Source organism: Aureobasidium melanogenum (assembly GCF_000721775.1).
Source record: "Aureobasidium melanogenum CBS 110374 unplaced genomic scaffold scaffold_3, whole genome shotgun sequence".
Lineage (NCBI taxonomy): Eukaryota > Fungi > Ascomycota > Dothideomycetes > Dothideales > Saccotheciaceae > Aureobasidium > Aureobasidium melanogenum.
The window spans coordinates 1,450,006-1,470,187 of record NW_024470055.1 but is presented as its reverse complement, the minus strand read 5'-3'; the positions used below and the strand labels follow the sequence as shown (position 1 = coordinate 1,470,187).

At 49.4% G+C, this 20,182-nt stretch overlaps 11 protein-coding genes across 11 annotated transcripts; 5 read left to right on the top strand and 6 right to left on the bottom strand.

Moving 5' to 3' along the window:
• Nucleotides 1-611: 611 nt before the first annotated feature.
• Nucleotides 612-1,705, top strand: M437DRAFT_41294 (UDP-galactose transporter; the record flags this gene model as incomplete). Its single annotated transcript, XM_041020357.1, has 3 exons — nucleotides 612-722; nucleotides 773-1,238; nucleotides 1,290-1,705. The coding sequence occupies 3 exons, from the start codon at nucleotides 612-614 to the stop codon at nucleotides 1,703-1,705; spliced, it is 993 nt and encodes a 330-aa protein (XP_040883141.1).
• A 374-nt stretch (nucleotides 1,706-2,079) lies between these two features.
• M437DRAFT_41252 (CDP-diacylglycerol--inositol 3-phosphatidyltransferase) lies at nucleotides 2,080-3,009 on the top strand (the record flags this gene model as incomplete). The annotated part of the gene is made up of 4 exons (XM_041020351.1): nucleotides 2,080-2,167; nucleotides 2,218-2,594; nucleotides 2,647-2,801; nucleotides 2,856-3,009. 4 exons carry the CDS (start codon nucleotides 2,080-2,082, stop codon nucleotides 3,007-3,009), a joined length of 774 nt encoding a protein of 257 aa, XP_040883140.1.
• A 110-nt stretch (nucleotides 3,010-3,119) lies between these two features.
• Nucleotides 3,120-4,063, bottom strand: M437DRAFT_40674 (PRTase-like protein; the record flags this gene model as incomplete). Its single annotated transcript, XM_041020230.1, has 5 exons — nucleotides 3,120-3,174; nucleotides 3,225-3,429; nucleotides 3,485-3,573; nucleotides 3,619-3,781; nucleotides 3,838-4,063. The coding sequence occupies 5 exons, from the start codon at nucleotides 4,061-4,063 to the stop codon at nucleotides 3,120-3,122; spliced, it is 738 nt and encodes a 245-aa protein (XP_040883139.1).
• A 1,352-nt stretch (nucleotides 4,064-5,415) lies between these two features.
• M437DRAFT_41503 (uncharacterized protein) lies at nucleotides 5,416-7,169 on the top strand (the record flags this gene model as incomplete). Its single annotated transcript, XM_041020393.1, has 2 exons — nucleotides 5,416-6,972; nucleotides 7,026-7,169. The coding sequence occupies 2 exons, from the start codon at nucleotides 5,416-5,418 to the stop codon at nucleotides 7,167-7,169; spliced, it is 1,701 nt and encodes a 566-aa protein (XP_040883138.1).
• Nucleotides 7,170-7,293: 124 nt separating this feature from the next.
• On the bottom strand, nucleotides 7,294-8,828 carry M437DRAFT_81946 (uracil-regulated protein 1; the record flags this gene model as incomplete). Its single annotated transcript, XM_041027654.1, has 5 exons — nucleotides 7,294-7,305; nucleotides 7,357-7,493; nucleotides 7,544-7,932; nucleotides 7,996-8,708; nucleotides 8,763-8,828. 5 exons carry the CDS (start codon nucleotides 8,826-8,828, stop codon nucleotides 7,294-7,296), a joined length of 1,317 nt encoding a protein of 438 aa, XP_040883137.1.
• Nucleotides 8,829-9,394: 566 nt separating this feature from the next.
• On the bottom strand, nucleotides 9,395-10,036 carry M437DRAFT_41780 (uracil phosphoribosyltransferase; the record flags this gene model as incomplete). The annotated part of the gene is made up of 2 exons (XM_041020441.1): nucleotides 9,395-9,575; nucleotides 9,630-10,036. 2 exons carry the CDS (start codon nucleotides 10,034-10,036, stop codon nucleotides 9,395-9,397), a joined length of 588 nt encoding a protein of 195 aa, XP_040883136.1.
• A 342-nt stretch (nucleotides 10,037-10,378) lies between these two features.
• M437DRAFT_63625 (DUF1688-domain-containing protein) lies at nucleotides 10,379-11,804 on the top strand (the record flags this gene model as incomplete). Its single annotated transcript, XM_041024285.1, has 4 exons — nucleotides 10,379-10,540; nucleotides 10,589-10,892; nucleotides 10,947-11,123; nucleotides 11,173-11,804. 4 exons carry the CDS (start codon nucleotides 10,379-10,381, stop codon nucleotides 11,802-11,804), a joined length of 1,275 nt encoding a protein of 424 aa, XP_040883135.1.
• A 47-nt stretch (nucleotides 11,805-11,851) lies between these two features.
• M437DRAFT_40911 (uncharacterized protein) lies at nucleotides 11,852-13,528 on the bottom strand (the record flags this gene model as incomplete). Its single annotated transcript, XM_041020277.1, has 2 exons — nucleotides 11,852-12,725; nucleotides 13,041-13,528. Coding segments are annotated over 2 exons (1,362 nt in total), but the record flags the coding sequence as incomplete, so codon positions are not given.
• A 1,252-nt stretch (nucleotides 13,529-14,780) lies between these two features.
• Nucleotides 14,781-16,250, bottom strand: M437DRAFT_81942 (kynureninase; the record flags this gene model as incomplete). The annotated part of the gene is made up of 1 exon (XM_041027653.1): nucleotides 14,781-16,250. The coding sequence occupies one exon, from the start codon at nucleotides 16,248-16,250 to the stop codon at nucleotides 14,781-14,783; it is 1,470 nt and encodes a 489-aa protein (XP_040883133.1).
• Nucleotides 16,251-16,914: 664 nt separating this feature from the next.
• M437DRAFT_41619 (NAD(P)-binding protein) lies at nucleotides 16,915-17,847 on the top strand (the record flags this gene model as incomplete). Its single annotated transcript, XM_041020410.1, has 2 exons — nucleotides 16,915-17,271; nucleotides 17,326-17,847. The coding sequence occupies 2 exons, from the start codon at nucleotides 16,915-16,917 to the stop codon at nucleotides 17,845-17,847; spliced, it is 879 nt and encodes a 292-aa protein (XP_040883132.1).
• Nucleotides 17,848-18,454: 607 nt separating this feature from the next.
• Nucleotides 18,455-19,735, bottom strand: M437DRAFT_41295 (oxysterol binding protein-like protein; the record flags this gene model as incomplete). The annotated part of the gene is made up of 3 exons (XM_041020358.1): nucleotides 18,455-19,238; nucleotides 19,291-19,610; nucleotides 19,676-19,735. The coding sequence occupies 3 exons, from the start codon at nucleotides 19,733-19,735 to the stop codon at nucleotides 18,455-18,457; spliced, it is 1,164 nt and encodes a 387-aa protein (XP_040883131.1).
• Between the last annotated feature and the right edge of the window lie 447 nt (nucleotides 19,736-20,182).

Here is a 20,182-nt window from a genome sequence, read left to right as displayed (position 1 = left end):
GCTGCGAGTCTGTTCCAACCACCAGAAGCAGAAGATAGTTGTGAGCAAAAGGTCAACAATCACTTCGCGTGTTGAAATGACATAAACTGAATAGTTCCAGCGAACATCACCTTACATCGCATCCCAAGATTCTTGGCCACTTCTATTTCTTACCGGGCGTCTTTTCCTTTAGCTTACTTTGAAGTCACGAGAAAAATATAGCAGTACCGTTTCAGATGGTGAATTATGCACTCGAATCCGCAGGGTCACTCCGGCTACAGCTAAGATCAGATTAGATAAGCATGGCTTACGCGGCAAGTTGCAAGGTGGCTCAGCCTCATTCTGCCGAAGCGGGCAGTTGCAGCATCATCTCAACCCCTGACAGGAGTGCTGCGCAATCTCCTTATCGCGAACGACGTTGCTCATCCCTTTCATCGGATTCTGTAACACAAAAGCTTCTTCTGACTTTTGGCATTTTCAAGCCTCATCTTGCACCATCAAAGCCGAAGCTTTCCACAATGGCTGCCAATCAGTCTTATGCGAAAGTCCCTAATGAGGAAGATGAGGAAAACTACAACAATGCATCAGCCGTGGAGTCAAAGAAGACAAATTCTAGTTTGGCCAACTCACCAATGGTCGCTATTCTGTCTTACTGCGGAAGCTCGATTCTGATGACTGTAACAAACAAATATGTTCTCGGCGGGCGAGACTTCAATTTGAACTTCTTCCTCCTCTGTGTTCAGGTGCGTTGTGTCTACATAATGATGACAGGTATGGTGCTGATTTTGCGTAGAGTCTGATTTGTCTTGTCACAATCGAAAGCTGCAAACGTGGAGGTCTAATCACATACCGCGAGTTCAACATGGATCAAGCCAAGAAATGGTTCCCAATTTCTGCACTTTTGGTCGGCATGATCTACACAGGTTCCAAAGCCCTTGCATATCTCACTATCCCGGTCTACACCATCTTCAAGAATTTGACCATCATCTGCATTGCCTACGGCGAAGTGCTTTGTTTCGGCGGTTCAGTGACACGCATGGCGCTGATGTCGTTCGGCTTGATGGTATTGAGCTCAGGAGTGGCGGCATGGGCTGATGTGAAGACACCGGCTCAACCTACTGGAACCGCAAGTGATGGCGGCTTGCTCTCTATGTTCAACCCAGGCTATGTCTGGATGGCATTCAACTGTGTCTGCAACGCCGTCTTTGTTCTGGCTATGAAGGTTCGCATCAAGGTGACCAACTTCAAGGACTTCGACAGTAAGTGATATCCCAGAAGAAACGATCAAAATTCGCTGACCAGGTTGGTAGCCATGTATTACAACAACCTCTTGAGTATTCCTATTCTTCTGGTGTTTTCGCTGCTGTTCGAGGACTGGTCATCGGCCAATGTTGCTCTGAATTTCCCAGCTGACAATCGCACGTGGGTGATCAGTGCAATGATCATCTCTGGGTTGTCCTCAGTCTTCATCTCGTATACATCCGCTTGGTGTGTACGTGTCACTGGCTCAACAACGTACTCTATGGTTGGTGCTCTGAACAAGCTACCTTTGGCGATCAGCGGTCTGTTGTTCTTTGGCAATCCTGTCACCCTAGGTGGATGCACTGCCATTGCTCTTGGATTTGTGAGCGGTCTGGTATATGCCTATGCGAAGATCAACGAGAAAAAGGCCAAGGAAGCAGACATCCTGCCAATGACCAAGATGCCAGCGTCAAGAGGATCTTGATCTCGCTCAAGGATAGTATAACTAGCAAAAAGTTTGTCTATCTTGAACATAGGATTTGAATTGTCTGGGCGGAAAGACGAGTATTTGAAAACCAAAAACACCACTGCTTGTTCAGGACCATACAAGCTAACATTGATTTTCTTTATGCCTTATGAGTATAGCCACTTGTGTGACATACCCAGACTGGGCACAAATTGCACAAATACTAAGACGTGGACCACTGTCTCTTACGGCCGAGCTGTGAATGACGTCTTGGCTAGGCAGCAACAATTTCACTACTCGTCTCCTGATTGTTGTCACCTTCATCAGTTGACACTCCCGATTGATCATCGCTTGCAATGAATCCCTATGCTCTTCGACAGAGAGTCGCTGACATGCAGACCGACACACCTGATCGCATAGCGCCAAGACGTGCCGGCAATATACGAGAAAACATCTTTTTGTTCGCGCCGAATCTCATAGGTATGTCGGACATCAGAATGAGGCTTCGTGAAACTGAGGGGTGGCTTCAGGCTATACACGAGTCATTCTCGCCGTGGTGTCCCTCTACTTCATGCCAGTTCACCCTCGTCGTTGCAGCGCTATTTATGCAATCTCGTGCATTCTAGATGCACTAGATGGCTGGGCAGCTCGAAGACTGGACCAAGGCACAAGATTCGGCGCTGTGCTTGATATGGTCACCGACCGATGCACAACTACTTGTTTGCTTGTGTTCCTAGCTACGGCAATGCCAAGATGGGCTATGTTGTTCCAGCTACTGATCAGTCTTGATTTAGCGAGCCATTATATGCACATGTATGCTACGCTCAGTATGGGTGGGAGTGGGCAAAGTCACAAAAAGGTCGATCCTGAGAGAAGTTGGTTATTACACCTGTACTACTCGAACAAGGTAAGTGGTGACAATGGCACCATCGGCCATGAATCTGAGCTGACGTGACCAGGCTGTTCTCTTCACTCTCTGTTTAATGAATGAGCTTTTCTTCATTGCTTTGTACCTTCTGGCCTTCACTGATCAAGATACTCCGCTAGCGTCAACACAGATGAGAATGATCACACAAAACGCGCCTTGGTCGGCAGGAGCCATGGAGATTGCTCGGTAAGTAAAAAATGTCAGATTCTCATATAAATGCTGACATCTGCTTCCGCCCAGGGCGAACAAGATTGATAGTTCCATCCCAGAAGTACTCATGTGGTTGTCTGTGTTACCAATGTCCATAAAGCAATACATCAACATACAGCAATTGGTTATCGCAAGTCAATGGCTTGCAGAAGGCGATGTTGCAGAGCGTGCAAGTCGACAATAATCATGCCTCGAGCTCAAGTCCTGCTGGCCGCCAGCCGGAGACGTGCTACCGATGTCACTTGTTATGGGATCATAGTGCGCAGGCGAAGAATTAATACCGAATTCTGGGTTTTATGTCGTACCGTAGAAGCGATCTCCGAAGTCGCCTACTCCTGGCTCTAGTTGACTGCAACCCTATTAGCTCTTTTCGAAGCCGGATGTATTGACATAACTTACCTCTTCGCATTGAGTTTCTCGTCAATTGCTGCTGTTACAATGCGTAACTTGGGATACTTCTCGGAGACAATCTGTGTCGCTTTCCGTGAAGTGATCAGGTTTGCGACTATGATTCTATCTTCAGGGACGCCCTTGCTGAGGAGGAGGTCGATAGCTGTGCAGATTGAGCCGCCGGTCGCGAGTATGGGTTCCAGAATCAAGACGGCTACCCATTGTGTCAGCCAGGAGAACGTAGCCACAACGAAAAATTGCTGTACTACCTTGCTCAGCTAGGTCGGATGGAAACTTCGAATACAAAAGTGCTGGTAAGCACGTCTCTTCATCTCTCTGGATCAATATCTTGCCAAAGCTCAATGGTCCACTATAGGTGTGTTAGAGCCGCCAAAATGGCAACTTACGGCGGACACACCTGTATGCCTGCCGAAGTGGCTCTTCGAAACTCGCACCGGCACGCAGGATGCTAACACCGCAGACTTTGGTGGTTTGTCGTACGCCTGTGAAGGCTGAAGTTGTTGGTGTGATGCCCTCATATTCATCGACAGGCAAGAAGTCGCATGCTTCAGGCGTGAATTAGCATCACTTTACCGTGCCTGACCGCCATGAATGAGCTCACCTTTGGCGATGATCTGAGTTGCTACTCGTTGGAATGCTCTAGACAGGTCAGGTGAGGATGTCGTCCTGTCCCGGATGATGGTGAGATTGCTAAGAAGATAATTGCTGTTCGGCAAGAGGTAAAGATTGTTTGACTCTTCTTTATATGAGTCGTGGTCTCTAGTATTCAACTTGTACACAAGTGGTTTGGAATCAACAGAAGGAGGAGTCGTGACAGTGACACTCATAGTGACGTTGAATTAGATGAAGCTTGAGGAGTTAATTTCTGATGCAGGTTGTAGAACAAAGTTGAACGAATCTTGGACACGCGACACAGCGATACTTTAGTTTCTAGCCAGTATGGCTGAGCTGTAGATATGTCGAGCCGCAATCTAGGCGTCATTGTATGGTAGCAAACAAAAGATAAAGTCCGGATATCGTCTATCTTGGTGTTGAATGCGGCTGTGGGTTGAACTTCCGCAAAGAAGCCGCAGCTCTTTCCCCGCGATTTGACCCCTCACATTTTACGTAACTGCTTCGTCCTCAGTTGCATGACCCAGCCATCTGCATTGTTCACGTCTCGATGATGTTGCGGTATCATGTCTCGTCTCCGTTTACTTGATAATCAGCGTGAGAAGATGGCTGCAGAAGTTGAATTGGCTAAGAGCTGGTTTCACCGAGAGTCGTCCATCGCATCTTCTGTACAGGAGAGAAGCTGACCTAATCAGTCCTGCTGCGGCTTGCGGATCTTATCTTCGTGTTTCCCGCACTACTTTGCCGCACGTCTATCAGTCAGACACAACCCTCTGTGACCCGGATACCGCAGTTCTTGACTGCGGAACCAGGAAATTGCGGCTCGCGACCAAGGCATGACATCGCACCCAAGTGACACCGGAGGCGATGAGAGACGTACCGAGGATGAGGCAATTTCCCGGCGGCGTGTAAGTCGAGCTTGCGACCATTGCAACCAGTCCCGGAGAAGATGTGATGGAAAGCAGCCCTGCGGCTATTGTTCACGTGAGTTACATATTTACAGAGCTGCATTACCCAAGAGTGCTATGCTGATACTCATCCAGGTACGCAGCGCAATTGCGAGTATCGAAGGTTGCAAAGGCGTCGTGGAAGGTCCGGGCTTCTGGCAGCCAATACTGAGCGACCACGAAATCCAACCAGATCTGAGAGACTTGCACAAATAAATGACCCGTCTGCACAACGTGGCAATGGTGTGACCAAAGACTACCCTCCGGGTAGCCTCAATCAAGCAGAGAGCACCACCTCTTTTGGCATTGGCGCTGACAATGTATCGGGCAATTCAACTGCGGCTATCGATTTTCAGATGCCAGACGCTTGGAGCCTGGATGCATTCGAAGCTGTGTTCGAAGATCTTGATGATTTGACAAGCGAGACCATTGGAGCAACGACTACGCATCAGCAACTCTCGACATGGCCTGCCGGACGACCTGGTGCTCCTAGCCACAACTTCTCATCCCCGAACCTCACCTTGAATAGGAATCTGGCGAATAATGTTCCAGCAACGCGCGGCTACAACCAAAGCTTGAGTGACACATTTTCACCAGCGCAGCAGCATACCAGGCCAACAATGTCTGGTAGAGAGCGTCAGATCAGTGATGTATCAACCCGAACTCATGAGAGACCGCTTGCGACTCGCCATACTTCCCAAGAGTTTCATTACCCAGTCTTGAACCCTCTGCTACCAATGCTTCGTGAATTCATGCCGGACGCCCTGTCGTACAGTCTTCTCGAGGCCTATTTTGAGCTTTGGTCACTTCATGGTGCGCCAAAAAATCTGTTCGTTCCGTGTTCAGTTTTCCAAAAGCATTCGTTCCTTACTCAGATCAATCCGCGACGGACGAGTAAAGTGCTTCTGGCGAGTATGCTGTGGCTTTCTGCTCAGAATGCAGATATACCCTTGCTGAGCTCCAGCTCTGGTAAGCGTAAATATATTCGAAGGAAGCTGCTACAACTTGTCACCAATCTGCTCAAGCCTCTGAGTGAGATGGCCTTTAGTGGTTATGAAGGCCTGAACGACGTGAGCCCTGGTGGAACATCCTCTCAGTATCTTGACGAGTGTATGGCCTACGTTCATCTTGCCATGGTCACCTCGGCGAGCGCATTCACCCGTGCGAGCCTCCGATGGTGGAATATGGCTTTCTCATTAGCCAGAGAGATAGATCTCCACCAGCCGTTGCTCGATCATGATGGCTATGGACCAGAAGATGCCATATACTCTGCCCAAGAGAGTCCTATCAATGATACGCGTAATGTAGCCCGTGAGCTTTCTGGCAAGAAAACCCCTCTGGCTGAGGAAAGAAAGCGCGTCTGGTACTTCCTCTATAGCATGGACAGACATATCTCCTTCTTCTTCAATAAGCCGCTCTCACTTCTTGACTCCGAATGCTCGAGCCTGGAAAGGCCAATCTCGGAGCTTTCATGGCAGAGTGGAGAAGAGCAATTTGAAGATACAGTCGGCCATGGACCTTGGTATTATTGTACAGGGACCGACTTCTTCCAGTTTTTCACGCCTCTGATGGCTCTTTTGGGCGAGACTGTGTATTTCACACTAGCTCAAAATCATCCTAGATTTGGCATCTCTGTACATACGACCAACGACTGGTCGAACTGGAGATCTGCCATCCGAGAAAAGCTGGACGATTACAAAAACGGTATCTCAACCATGAGAGATTCTGCCGAAAGATCTCAGAGAGCGGAAAGCGATGGCTCACAAACAACGGACAGGTCTCCCATGCAAGAACCCAGATATCAAGATCCTCGCAGCGCGGTCGTGTTTGCTTATGCCGAATTCTTGATACCTGTGTTTCACATCATCCTCGAGGGTAAATGGGATCCTTTGACACTGCTGAATCAACAAGACAACTGGCTAGGCTCGACAGGCTTCAAGAACGTGGTAAAGCACGCTATAGAAGCTGCGACTCCGATGCGCGAATTGTTCGACCTTGATCCAGGTCTACGGTTCATGCCATTCTATCTCGGGATCTACTTGTTCCACGTCAGTCTACCCTTGATTCTCGTGGTAGATCGTGTGAAGCAGAAGATCAATGATCGGGTTATCACTGCCTGTGACACCTTTATTCGCGCCCATGAGATCTGCATCTCCCAGATACCTAGCGAGTATTCTGTAAGTAGATTACATCAGCCTTTCAGAGCAACCAGCTGACTTGTGTCCCACAGATCGCTATGTTGACGGTATTGCGTGCGGCAAAAATGGAGATGCAGGGTAGAGTCCCTTGCGACACGCAAGAAAATGCACTTCAGCGGAGGCGCTTGTTACAAAAGTTTGATTGGACCAGCGAAGGAAGAGGTGTCGCCGCCTGAGGCACGTTTCAATACACGCTAACTGCCTTGCAATGTCTCCCAGAGCTCCTAATGCCTTAGCCAATGCCTGATCAACTCCATGCCCTGAATCTCTCCTCACAGCACAACATGAATGCGATGGTGTTTAATGCTGCGTCTTTCGTCAGTCATTTATTTTAGGAGCTTTGCATGGTGAAGTGTGGCTTACCACGACATCCTCCCACTTCTCCCAACCACGGCCCTTGACTTGCTTGAGCTCAGCCTCAGTGAACTGCTTGCCAGTGGTGAAGTAGCCAGCGTTGATCTTTGCATCAATCTCGACACGCGAATCTTCTGGAATGAGATCTGTAAAGTCTGTTAGTCCATGGATCGTTGACGAAGTGCAGCAGTATTACCATCGGGGATTGGCACTCGTTCGAGAATAGGAATGCCAGAATTGACGATGGCATCGTACTTCATGTTTGACATGGACAGCATTCTGTCAATCTTGCTGACGCCCAGCCAGTGCAGGATATCCGGCATCAAGGCTTGGAAACGCATGTCGCGCACACCTGCGATGTTTTCTGTTCGCTGGAAATACTTGTCTGCTGTGTCGCCACCACGTTTTCTGGCATTGTAGACTAGATACTTGACGACTTCACCCAGAGCACGACCTTCCTTGCGGAAGTAGATGGCAAGACCACTGCCGCCGTTTTGTGCTTCTCGGATGGCTTCTTGGATGCCGAATGCGAGGTACGGTCGGCAAGTGCAAATGTCAGATTGGAAAACGTCACTTCCGTTACACCTAGAGGGAAGGTACGATTAGCATGAAGCCCCGATAGCGGTGGTTCTTTCCAATGTAACTTACTCGTCATGAATGCGCAGGGCGAGTTTGACGCTCGGATCAGATACGCGTTCCGGAGGGCCAAATATGTATACAGTCAGGCCGCCAATAGGAGGAAGGAAGACCTTAAGATCAGGACGAGTAATGAGCTCAGGATAACTTCCGCCCATCTGCTCGAAAAGTGTTCGACGCAGGTGGTTCTCCGTGACTCCGAAACGCTCGGCAACACCAGGCAGATACCAAACTGGCTCAACAGCGACCTTTGTGACTTTCACGTCGCCGAAAGAGTTGAGCACGATATCGCCATCTACTGGAAGTACGCCTTTCGAGACAGCCTCTGAGATTTCAGCCACTCTCATAGTCGCGCGGGTAATGGCGATTGTCGGACGGACGTCCTTTCCTTGCTTGATGTCTGAAGCGAATGCATTTGAGACGATGTGGCCATAAGGATCCATGGCAACAATCTTCTTCTTATCGCTCCATGCTGCTTGTTGGGCAAAGTCAAATGTGGGCTGAGTATTGTTGAAGTTGGGTCTGAAGTCTCGCGGTAGATCCCCTGATGCAATGGCAAGTGCGTTGTAGACTGAGTAAGATCCGCCGTGAGCTCCGATGGCATTGCGGTAGAAAAGAGAATCACCACTTCGTGATACAAGAATTGGTCCTCTTTCTGTTGGTGTCGATGCACCCCAGTTTAGTGGTACTGGTGCGACACCGCTTGATCTTGGGTATGTGGTGAGCTACTATAAGTGTTAGATATTGCAATTTCACACAAGAGCATGAAAGACACGCACTGTAATCTTAGTCGTCTCTTCACCGAGGACTGATGGTGGTTGGATAAGTACTTGTGTTGGTGCCATGTTTTCTAGTCTATGATCGAAGTAAGTATCGAAGTAGTAATACGAAAAATGCCTTTGAGCAAAAAGCCAATATGTCTGACAACAGTCCTGCGAGCTAAGTGTATTTATGTAACCTTTGCTTTGATGTCCGAGGTGGTCGATCCGGAAGGTGCGGGCTTGCGGTTCGGACTGCGGCTGAAGAGGGCAGTTGCGGGTGTGAGTGGTTGAAGGCTTCCCGACCGCAATTGTCATATACCCGCATCGATAAGCACCTTCCAATTGCTTGGATAGATAGGCCGAAACACGTCCTGAAACGGGCTCATCTGCTGACCGTTTCTCATGCAGCAATCAGACCATTCAGATGTCCTCGTGGCGGTAAGAGTGCCAAAACACAACTTGTTCTCGGTTCCCCATGACCTTGAGCAATTCTGCCGGGCCCCGAACAGTAATATTGATGGTGATGGAAATTGTCATTGGATTTTTCCATTGTGCTTTACTGCTCAGTCATGATTTGACGCTACGTGAATCCTGATATGACAACCGAAGAAAGAGGTGTTCATCTAAGCAGACAGTCATGACTATACCAACTAGAAGTACAGTCTGTCACCCATATCACCCACGCCTGGCGTGATCCGACCATTTGAGTCCAGAGCTTGGATATCTCCAACAAAGAATTGCACACCATCGCCGTAGTGCTTCTTGACTCGCTCAATTGCTTCATTGGTCGCTAGCAAAGCGACCACAATGATATTCTCAACTTTCCAACGCCTGATAAAGTTAGCATCGAGTAATTTACTGATGTTTTTGAGTCTGATAACGTACTTGAGACTGTCAATTGCTGCACAGACACTGGCTCCTGTCGCAACAAGAGGATCCACAACGAATGCGTACTTGGCAGGATTGCCTGAAACCGGGATGTTGTTGTAGTACTCAACAGCCTCGAGAGTACTCGGGTCTCTAAAAAGACCAAGATGGTGCACAGCAACCTTGTGTGCAGGAGTCAAGACATCGAGGAACGAGTCTACCATGGCAAGTCCGCTGCGCATAACAGGAACGAGCACGGTAGAGCTCTCGGCTTCGAGATCGGAGGTGGCATTGACGGCGAGTATGGTAGTAGCTTGTGCGACAAGGCTTCGAACCGCAGCTGGTATTGTGGCTCTGTCTTCGAGTAGCTTGAGTTTGGCCTTGAGGCTAGGGTGTGTGATAACGTTGACCGATGGTCTGGCCATGTGAGTTGTGGTAGTTGTGGAATGCATGATGAAATTGACGGTGACTTGACGAAGTTCGACCAAGAGGTCGTACAGCGCGGACACTCCCCATATATCTCCAAAAGGCGCTGGAGTCTCGTCTGCTACATTGCTAATGGAATGGTGTGTAGCAAATGAGCTGAAGATGGTTCACAAAGCCGGGCAGGTGCAGATGCGGTGCAGCTGCGGGACTGCGGCTTCTTATTTAGCCGCAGCTGCCCATTGTCCCAGAACATCATCTCATTTTGATTACAAGAGCAACCAGCAGTTACCACATTTTTGAAGATACTCAGAAAATCCAATTTTGTATAATCAGTCTTCATAATGTCGACTTCATCTGACCGCGAGTATCTACTTACACTCGAGAGCGTTCGCGAGCAAGCTCAGCATGTCTACGATGCAGCTGTCAATGGTCGTCTGAACAACTTCATATACGATGCAACAAAGCTGGATGCGGCCGCAGACTATGTCGTCTCGCTGATATTGGTACGAACGTTTTAGCAGATTTAGTTACATATTCTAATACTTCAACAGCGAGACTGGCAGCCGGAAATGTTTAGCAAGATCCCCTCTCATGGCAGATGGCAACACTTCAATGCAGGAGATGTTCCTCGACTAGATTCACTAATTGAGCAATGGAAAACTGCTGGCGTTGACGAGATTGAGATTGCCCGCCGAGTCATCGATGTCATTGTCGTTTCCGTCCTTCTTGATGCTGGAGCGGGCGATCACTGGACATTTACGGAGAACGATGTCAAAATCGGCCGTAGTGAAGGTCTTGCAGTCGCTAGTCTTAGTGCCTTTAAAGCTGGTATCTTCGGGAAATATTGTGTAGATGGTCAGTATCACTTGTCCCTATGTTCTTGGACATGCTAACTCTGACACCTTCCAGCTCGTCTGCTTGCGGAACTTGATTCGGGGAAACTAGCTGCTGCGATGCAAAGTACAGATTCGAATCCACTGCTTGGAATGGAAAGTAGGACCGAATTACTGCGACGACTTGGACGGTCCTTGCTCTCAAACAAAAAGTTCTACGTCGATGAGAGCTGTAGGCCCGGTCATCTCATCGGTAAGTCTCTAGTTCTCGCCTTACTCGAGCACAATGCTAATCTATACAGACTACATGCTGAAGAACGGATCAACTGATAACGCTTTTGACTTCAAAGTGCTGTGGAGTCTGCTACAAGACCTACTCATCCCAACATGGCCAGAAGGCCGAACGACGGTAGCCGGAGTAGCCATCGGGGACGCTTGGCCTCTCAAGGTTCTTGCAGACAAGCAAGTTCTTCCCATCCAGCCATTTCACAAGCTCACACAGTGGCTTGCTTACTCTTTGACCTCGGCTATACAGCGTTTACTATCAAAAGACTGGATCAACATGGATATCCTCACCGGTCTGCCCGAGTACAGAAACGGCGGCTTGTTCGTCGATATGCAAGTTCTGACTTTGAAGCCAGAAGTATTGGAAGCCGGTCTGAAACAGAGCGGCAAGACACTGCCAGAGTACGATGCGGTTGGAGACGTGATAGTGGAGTGGCGTGCAATGACCGTTGTTTTGCTAGATATCGTTGCAAAGATGGTAAACGAGAAGATCGCACAGAGATGTGGTCCAGATATCTCGCCATTGAGTCTAGCACAAATTCTGGAGGCAGGTACATGGAAAGCCGGCAGAGAGTTGGCAAAACAGCACAGGGCCAGTCTCAATGCTTGCAGTCCTATTCTGATGTCTAGTGATGGCACTCTGTTCTGAGTTGCAATTCAAGAAGGCAACAAGAAAAGAGACAGTACTATGTATAATCACCTATACAGGCGCCCTGTCTGCAGATCTGCTACATTTCCGCTTCCAATAGCAATATACCCAACCTCATCTTCAGCAGCGACATCTCCGTACTTGGCATACCAATCCTTCATTAGTACGGATCTGTCTGTGCCACTGAGTGTAGTTGCCACGTTGGTTTGATCAAAGAATGGACTGTCTTTGATTAGTGAGGAGATGTTGAACGAAATGTCTGGTCCGCGGCTACACATAGCTGCTACCAACCCGCAGAGACCTATGACAGCTGTGACGCCTGACGATAGAAGCAAGACCACAAACCAGAATGTGTCACACTCCAACACAAATTCAGTCTGTGTCTCAGTAACTGTTGTGTTCGATAGTACTGTGCCTATCTCTGCCGTATCCGCAGTGAGATTTGAATTTCGAAGGCCTTTAGGGACTGCCGTCGGTGCTAGCATCGCCATCCAGAATGTGTTGAGCAATTGACCCAGCCGTAAGGCAAAGGTGGAATTCGAGACCGTTGTGACCGGCGGTACGTTGAAAGAGGTAGGAAATGGATTCTCCGGGTTAAGGATGAAATTCTGATACGGAGACGCGACTACAGAATGACCTGCTGGAAGAGCACCCACGAAACGTGGACTGAACCAATAGAATGCGGATCCGGCAACGTCAAAAACCGTCCAGCTTTCTGGCGAGCATGGTCGACGTGATTTTCTCATCTTCACCCCTGTGCAGCTGCCTGTTGCACAGAATACGTTGACTTCGACGTACGTCGTTCTGATGGTGCAATTAGCAGCCACCCAATGGGCTGGACCGTTGTTGTTTTCCATGTAGGTAATGTGTCGCAGCCGAGTGTTGACTGGAGAATCCCAGGATTGGTTGTAATCGTACATGCTCACAGAGTACAAATCGAGGTTTTGGCCTGAGCCAGGCACAGTTGTGTTGTAGATTGACTCCACACTAGGGTCCAGGAATGGAGTCATTGCCCTTGTTAAATTCGCTTCCTCGATGGGATCGTAATAGCCAGTCGCATTAAGACCGTCACCCAAGTCTTCGAACACAGGACACGAAAGAGTCCAGTAAGATGTTTCAACGTCGAACGATGTCGTCAAGTTGTCCGTGGAATTGCTCGAATCCGAGATTATGGATAGAGGAAGTCCGATGAGGGCTGCGTATTCATCGCTTGAGCCGAGCTGTGGTATTGGATACCATCCCTCGGCATCTTCCCACGTGGTGTTCAACCTCTCAATCCAGGGGATCTTGATATTACCCCACGCATCAACAGAGGACGATGAACTCGACGACGCACCAACCAAGGCTGCGCCAAAGAGCGCGTTGACTGGCACAAACTGCGAAGCAGTGTCTGCACCTTCGTAGATACCAGTCAGCACGTTCGAGCTGGTATTGACATACTGGAGTCGCCATATGGTATCGTTTGCCTGCAAGTTTGAGCGAATGATTCGTAGCGAAGCTTGACCGCCCAACGGAGAGAGCGACCAGATTACTATGAGCAAAAAGCCCAACAGGCTCAAAGATCTCATCTGAACTTGTGTGAGAACCGTCTGGACGATGGTCATACTGCCTAGGACTCGATCGAGGGTGCCAATTTTACTGCCTCTTTGGAGTTTCCAGAATGCGATCGACTTCAAGGCTCTACCAATAAGGGCGGCAAAAAGAACTGGGTAGATAGTAGGGCCCTGTAAAAGCCTTCGTCAGCCATGTTCCACGAAGGGAGGTGATGAAGAGCCAAATGCCTTCTCAACGCTCAGACACCTACCAATTTGGACAATCTTAGCAAAATTTTGACTTGGGGACTCTCCATAGGCATATTTTGGTGCATCTTGACTGCGAGAGCGTACACAAAGAATGCGCAAGAGAGAGCTATAGCAAGCATGTCCAGGACAGCTCCAACTATTCTGCTTGCTTGCCACCACGAAAGGACCTGAGGCTTGACTAGGACTTTGTCTCCAGTTTCGGTGTTGCTGTTCAGCGAAGTCTCTCCAGACTCGACTGCTTGTGTTCGAATCACTTCGAATTTCGCTGTATGTGCCATTGTGAGAATGATGTGAGGAAGATAAGATGCAAGAATTTGTTCGAAGATGCGGAGTGATCCTGAAAGATGCAACGCAGAGACGTGGTCTTATCAACAACAGAGACATATCTGAGTACGTACCTTGAGCGATGGATGGGTGCATCTAGTGCAAGGCGACTCGTCTTCTGATGGCGCAGCATCGCGCCTGCATGATCAAATTTCAAGTCACTGCAAGGCTGTACCGAGCTGCGATCAGGCATCTAGTAGCAAAACAACTTCTTGTCTGCACTGGAATGACCCACCTACAGCATGGCAACCACTATTGGACGAAGGGCCAAAGCCGCAAACGCCACGCTGAGATCTCATCCAAAACATAAGGAAATCGTATGGATGAGTTTTGGAACTGGATTAATATATGACCTTCTAAATGTCGCTAGCTAGTCGCAAGCAACCTGAGGTGATGTCGTAGCTCAAGCTAACTTAGTCCGCCGGAGATCTGGCTCAGAGAGTCGAAATTCATCAGAGCGCAACAGACGCAACGTTAGGAGTCGGAAGGAAGCCGCGAATCAAGCCTTGACGGGACAGATGTGGATGTGAGATGGCCGATGTATGCGCATATGCACATGCGCATGCATATTGACCCGAAGCCATACCTCAGGTGCGGGGTGTCGAAGATAAATAGAACTACGGTGATTCGTCACTATACATGGACGGGCAACGTTCTATTTGTGCGGGTGCATTCTGCTATCGGAATTTCAAGTGCGTGAAGGGACGCTGCATATAGCCGGAGAAAGTGACTAATATTAGCAATAGCAATACCACTTCCGTCCATGAAGAAAGCAAAGGCTAGATAAGATATCCTCCGATGGAATCGACATTCGCGAAGGTGGCGGAGACAATATTGTGCAGGTATGCATCTATTTCACCTCACTCCAGCCTTTGTCATCCTTTCCGCCTTCCACCATGACCGATCCTTCTGTTTCCTTGCTTTTCTTAGCCGAAGCCTCTTTACAAGCTTCTGTGAAGACTTGTACGTATCTCAGCACATCTCTCCAAGAATTGTAGAGCGGCGCAGGAGCTACACGAATGACGTCTGGCCTTCTCTCATCCACTACCACACCCTTCTTCTCTAGTACGTGCATGACATTGTCAAGGAGACCAGGAGAAAGACGAAGTGATAATTGCGCACCTCTCTGCTCGGGGTCAGAAGGTGTGATGATAGAGAAGCAATCTTTAATATCCGTGCTTGCAAGGAGCAGCTTCTCCAGATATCCGGTTAGCGCGACTGATTTCTTTCTGAGAGCTGCAAGAGAGGTCTTGTTGAAGACGTCTAGGGAGGCGCGGAGAGCTGTCATATCTGCGACCGATGGGTTGGAGAGTTGCCAGCCACCTGCTCCTGCAATCGGCGTGAAAACGTTTTCCATTGCGAAGCGGCTGCTCTTGTCGCTACCCCACCAACCACTAAGTCTAGGTGTGTACTCTGGTTGTGAAGAGGATGAAGCAGCAGAAACTCTAGAATGGCGCTCGTGGACAAAAAGTCCACCAATACTGCCTGGACCGCAGTTGAGATACTTGTAACTGCACCAAGCTGCGAAGTCGACGTTCCAATCGTGAAGTTTGAGAGGCATGTTTCCTGCTGCGTGGGCAAGGTCCCAACCCACAAGTATGCCCTGTTTCTGTGCGTGAGCGGTGATGGTAGGGATATCAAAGAACTGGCCAGTGTAGAATTGGATTCCTGGTAGCAGAAGGAGGGCTGTTTCATCTGCGTGCTCGTCGATTGCGGCGAGGATCTGTTGAGTACTCAGGATAGGGTTATTTGAGTTTTCTGGCTCGAGAAGGATCATCGAAGAAGCAGGATCCTTGCTGTGGTGTAGAAGTTGTGATTCCACGGCATAATGATCACTCGGGAACGCTTTTCCTTCAATCATGATCTTCCACCTCTTCTCAGTAGGACGATAAAAACTGGCCATAGCGAGATGCAAATTCGCAGTCAAAGTCTGCATAACAGCGACTTCATTCTTCTTCGCTCCCACAATATCGCAAACATCATCAATCACATCATCATCAACATGCAACCAAGGCGGCAATTTTGAATCCTCAATCTCGGTAAAGTGACCATAGACACCTTTAGTCGCCCAGGTTTGAAGGTAATTTTGTTGGTATTGAGAAGTGAGACGTGGTTGAAGACCTAAAGAGTTGCCACAGAGATAGGTGCATTGTTGTGGTTGATCCTGCGAGGAGGGTTTGAGGGTTTTGGAGTGCAGGTCTGAGATTGTTGGGATGATGAATTGGTCGCGGAAGGATGATAGCGGGTCTTGCTCATCCTGGGATTTGGCATATGCCTCGCGGAAGAGATCCGCGGCTTCCTTGTTGGTCTGACCTGCCATTGTTGACCACAAATGAAAGGTTCTTCGAGTGTTCTTGGGCAGGTGTTTCAGTCAGTCGTGATTTCCTTCAAGTCGTGGTCTGAGAAGGCGAAGAGAAGTGTTTGAGATGGCCGGTCCAGAATATTCGTCTGTGCTTAGAAATCGGAAGGTGCAAACAATTTCCTTGTCGTGAGTTCCAGTGGCTCGACCATCAATTGATTTTTAAGTCTTTTGGTGTGAGAGGTCAGGTTTCTTTCGTTTATCAAAGAACTATGAAGATGATTTGAACCTGAACTCTGTTTCTCACCAAAAGAGGTGGTCGTCGTCTGGGCAGATCAAACATTGGCCAGACGTCATGACAGCTCTCCCCACAAATTCTGTCCGACCTCGGATCCTGTTCAAGAACACCCATTCTCAGCCTCGAGATGGAACAACATGCATTGGCAGAAGCATAGTTGGTCAAGTTGACTGGAAGAATCGGCTTGTCTTCCAGGACCCGATGTAATCCGAACAAGAAAGAAGCCTCGTAACTCACATAACCATCGACCATGTCCCTGAACAACGACCGGCCGAAATAGCCTCGGCATGTTGAACATGTAGGTCTCCTCATCTGACGACAGTAACTTATATCACGTACCCGGTCCTTCGCATCTTCTCCTAGTACGATACCAACGTAGCAGCAATCATGGCACCCAACGACCGCATCGCTCAAGTCGCCTCCCACCTCAACTACCCTCGTGGTCTTCTTGCTGGCCAAGTTGCCATCGTGACTGGAGCAGGCCAAGGCATTGGAGCAGAAACCGCACGCCTGTTTGCCAACGAGGGAGCCAAAGTCGTCGTATCAGACATTGATGGCGAGAAGGCATCTGCTGTAGCCAACTCTATCAACAGCAATGGAGGCAAGGCATTGGCCGTGCCTGGCGATATGCTAGACGATGCCTACCTCAAGACTCTCGTTGAAAAGACCGCCGAGTTTGGCGAGGGCAAGATTCACATCATTGTCAACAATGCAGGTTTCACATGGGACGGTGTCATCCACAAGGTATGCTTGTCGCTTTCTCCAAATGACATCTCTGTCTGATATAAGAAACCACAGACAACAGACAAACAATGGGACACCATCATGTCCCTCCACGTCTCCGCCCCCTTCAAGCTCATCCGCAACGCCGCTCCTTACTTCCGCGTCAAAGACAAGGCCCCCAGAAACATCATCAACATCTCCTCAACCTCAGGCTTGCACGGCAACGCAGGCCAAGCAAACTATGCAGCCGCAAAAGCCGCAGTCACCGGCCTTACAAAGACAATCGCCAAAGAGTGGGGTCCAGCATTCGGTGTGCGCTGCAACACTGTAGCATTCGGTTTCATTGCTACCAGACTTACTGCTGCAAAGGAAGAAGGTGCCTTTGTGACAACGCCTGATGGTGAAAAGGTCGCTTTGGGAATCCCCGGTGCGCAGAAGAAGGGTAGAGAAGAAGGTGCTGGTGCTTACAAGGACATTCCTCTGGGAAGACCTGGTACTGCTACCGAGGCTGCTGGTGCCATTCTCGGAGTTGTCAGTCCTTACTTTTCGTACGTCAGTGGACAGACCATCAGTGTCACTGGCGGCCGCAACATCTAATGAAGAGGACGTCACTTTGATAAATCTGTAGGATTGAACAATCCAAATATTACCAGTAATAATCTGAACAGTCATGCCCCCCGTTGTCGTCTTCCTAGGTTCTAGTAGAGCATTCTTATCTGTCATGATCGAACAAAGCTTTGACGAGACAGCAGGAGTAAAGTTGAGAGATGCTGCGGACTTCGATCAAAGATTTATTTTATTGCAGAAGTCTAGCGTGGCCCTTCCCTCTGCCCGAGGGAACTCTACGATGAATCGCTTTTGTTCTTCACGCACACGATATTGGAGACGATTTTTCTATCCATAGCCGAAGGTTATCGATCACACGACCCAAATTTGTACGTTGGTAGGTTTCTGCTTGCATTCAACGATGATGTAACTCTGTTTATGAGAATGCTTCTTCGATGTTGCACACGAAGAAGGTGAGGCAGTAAAGGAAAAAAAGAAGAAAAACACCCCCAAAGACTTTCCCAATAGCCACGTAACGAAAAAGGAACCAGATGCCCAAATACCTCAACTCTTTCTCTGTCCTCGGCGCTCTCCCTAGGTGCCAGCTACAACGGCCTCTTGACCATCTGTTTTATTTACATCCTCGTTGCGGCTTTCTTTAGATGTCGTAGGCAGGGTTTGCTGCCTTGGCCTTGGCAGGGTCGAACTCCCAAACTCCGTTTGTCTTCTCGGCCTCAAGACTGCCGCCAGGAACCTGGTGAATCATGGCGTCGAAACGTGGACTGTTAGGCACACGGTTGAAGAATCTACGCTGCCACTCGGAGCCCTGCTCCTTTTCCCTCTTGCGCAACTCGCGCTGCTGGTTCTCGATGAGCGACTTCTCGGTCGATGTGGTGTCCATATCACCACGGTTGATGGCATCAGCAACCTTGGACCAAGCGCGGCGCGACTCGAGAGGGTCCTGCTTTTCGAGAGGTGCAACTGTCAGGGGAGTCTTCTGCATTTTCGCGGCGTCGTAGGAGTCGACAACTCTCTTGTTAGCATCCTTGATGGTGAAGTTGCCGCTCCATTGTCCCTCAGCGGTGTAGATGACCTCCTTTTCGCGTCCGTTGGGGTACATTGTGGCAGTGAAAGAGTTCTTCTTGCCGCTAACCCAGCCCTTGCCGCTGTAGTCGATCTTGCAAGTGTAACCAGTGGAGGAAACGATGTGTGTGCTCTTCTCGAGCTCGACGTATGGCGAACCAGTAATGAGACCTTCGATGTGGAGAGCGGGGAGGGTGATGAGGTAGTCCTCGTCGAACTGATCAATGTGTAGGACGGCGTGACCAATCTGCTTGACGTTGATGGTTCTACCGAACGAGGCCTTCTGGGCGTTGTATCCTTGGAGACGGACACCGTGTTGCTTGTTCCAGATGCTGTATGCAGTGACGGGAGGGTGGTGGCTACGCTTGTGGTTAGAGAAGAGTTGATCTGACGCGACAGACATGTACATACCTGACTTGCTCACTGACGAGCTCAGTGGTGCCGGCCTGGTCAACCCACTTGCCCAAGAACAGCTCACCCAAGAAGGGGTTGAGGGGCTTCTTCTCACTACCGAGCTTCTCGTTACGCGAGGTGTACTGTTGCTTGAGAGTGCTCAGGAACCACTTGAGGACGAGCATGCAGCGCTTCTGCTTGTCTTGTTCCGAGGCGGGAGCGACCAAGACTGAGGGCATCTCAGCCCAGTATGCCGAGAACTCTGTGAGTGAAGTTGTCGACAGGATGAAGGCGGGGGCAGTGAGAGATGAGAGGTCGCCATTGAAAGAGGCTATCGACTGTGGCGGCAGGTCAGTGGACAAAGTCGAAGCAGATGCGCCAAACAAAAAGGGAGTTGATGTACCTTGAGGAAAGAACCCCAAGAGCCCTTGCTGGCAGTGGGTACAGCTGAGCCTTCTGCCATGGTGTGGTGTGTGGGTTGCGTGGAAGTGATGTGGATTGTTTGGGGTGGATGGATCAACGAGATACGACGACGTGGGTGGTGGATGAGGGGCTGAATGCAATTGCCAAATTACGGAAGCTGGCGTCGCGCGCAGTTGCGTTACGTCGATGAAGCTTTAAGATTCGTTCCGAGGGTTACGCTACGCGTTACGAAGACGACCGTGAATGTAACCTGCTGTGACAAGGGGAAACGCAAGCCAAAGGGTCTGGTAAAGAACACAAATGTTGCGACGATGGTCCGATTGCGACTGCACTACGCACCACCCTCGCCTCTCAACTACCTGGCGGTGTTATTTCCCCCAATTGTCGTCATTCTTGGCGTCTCAGCCTCACCCTTATCCGAGGTGCCTGTTGGTTGTCTCAACCCCTGCCCAGTCGACCATAGCTAAAATGTCACTGAACAATGATG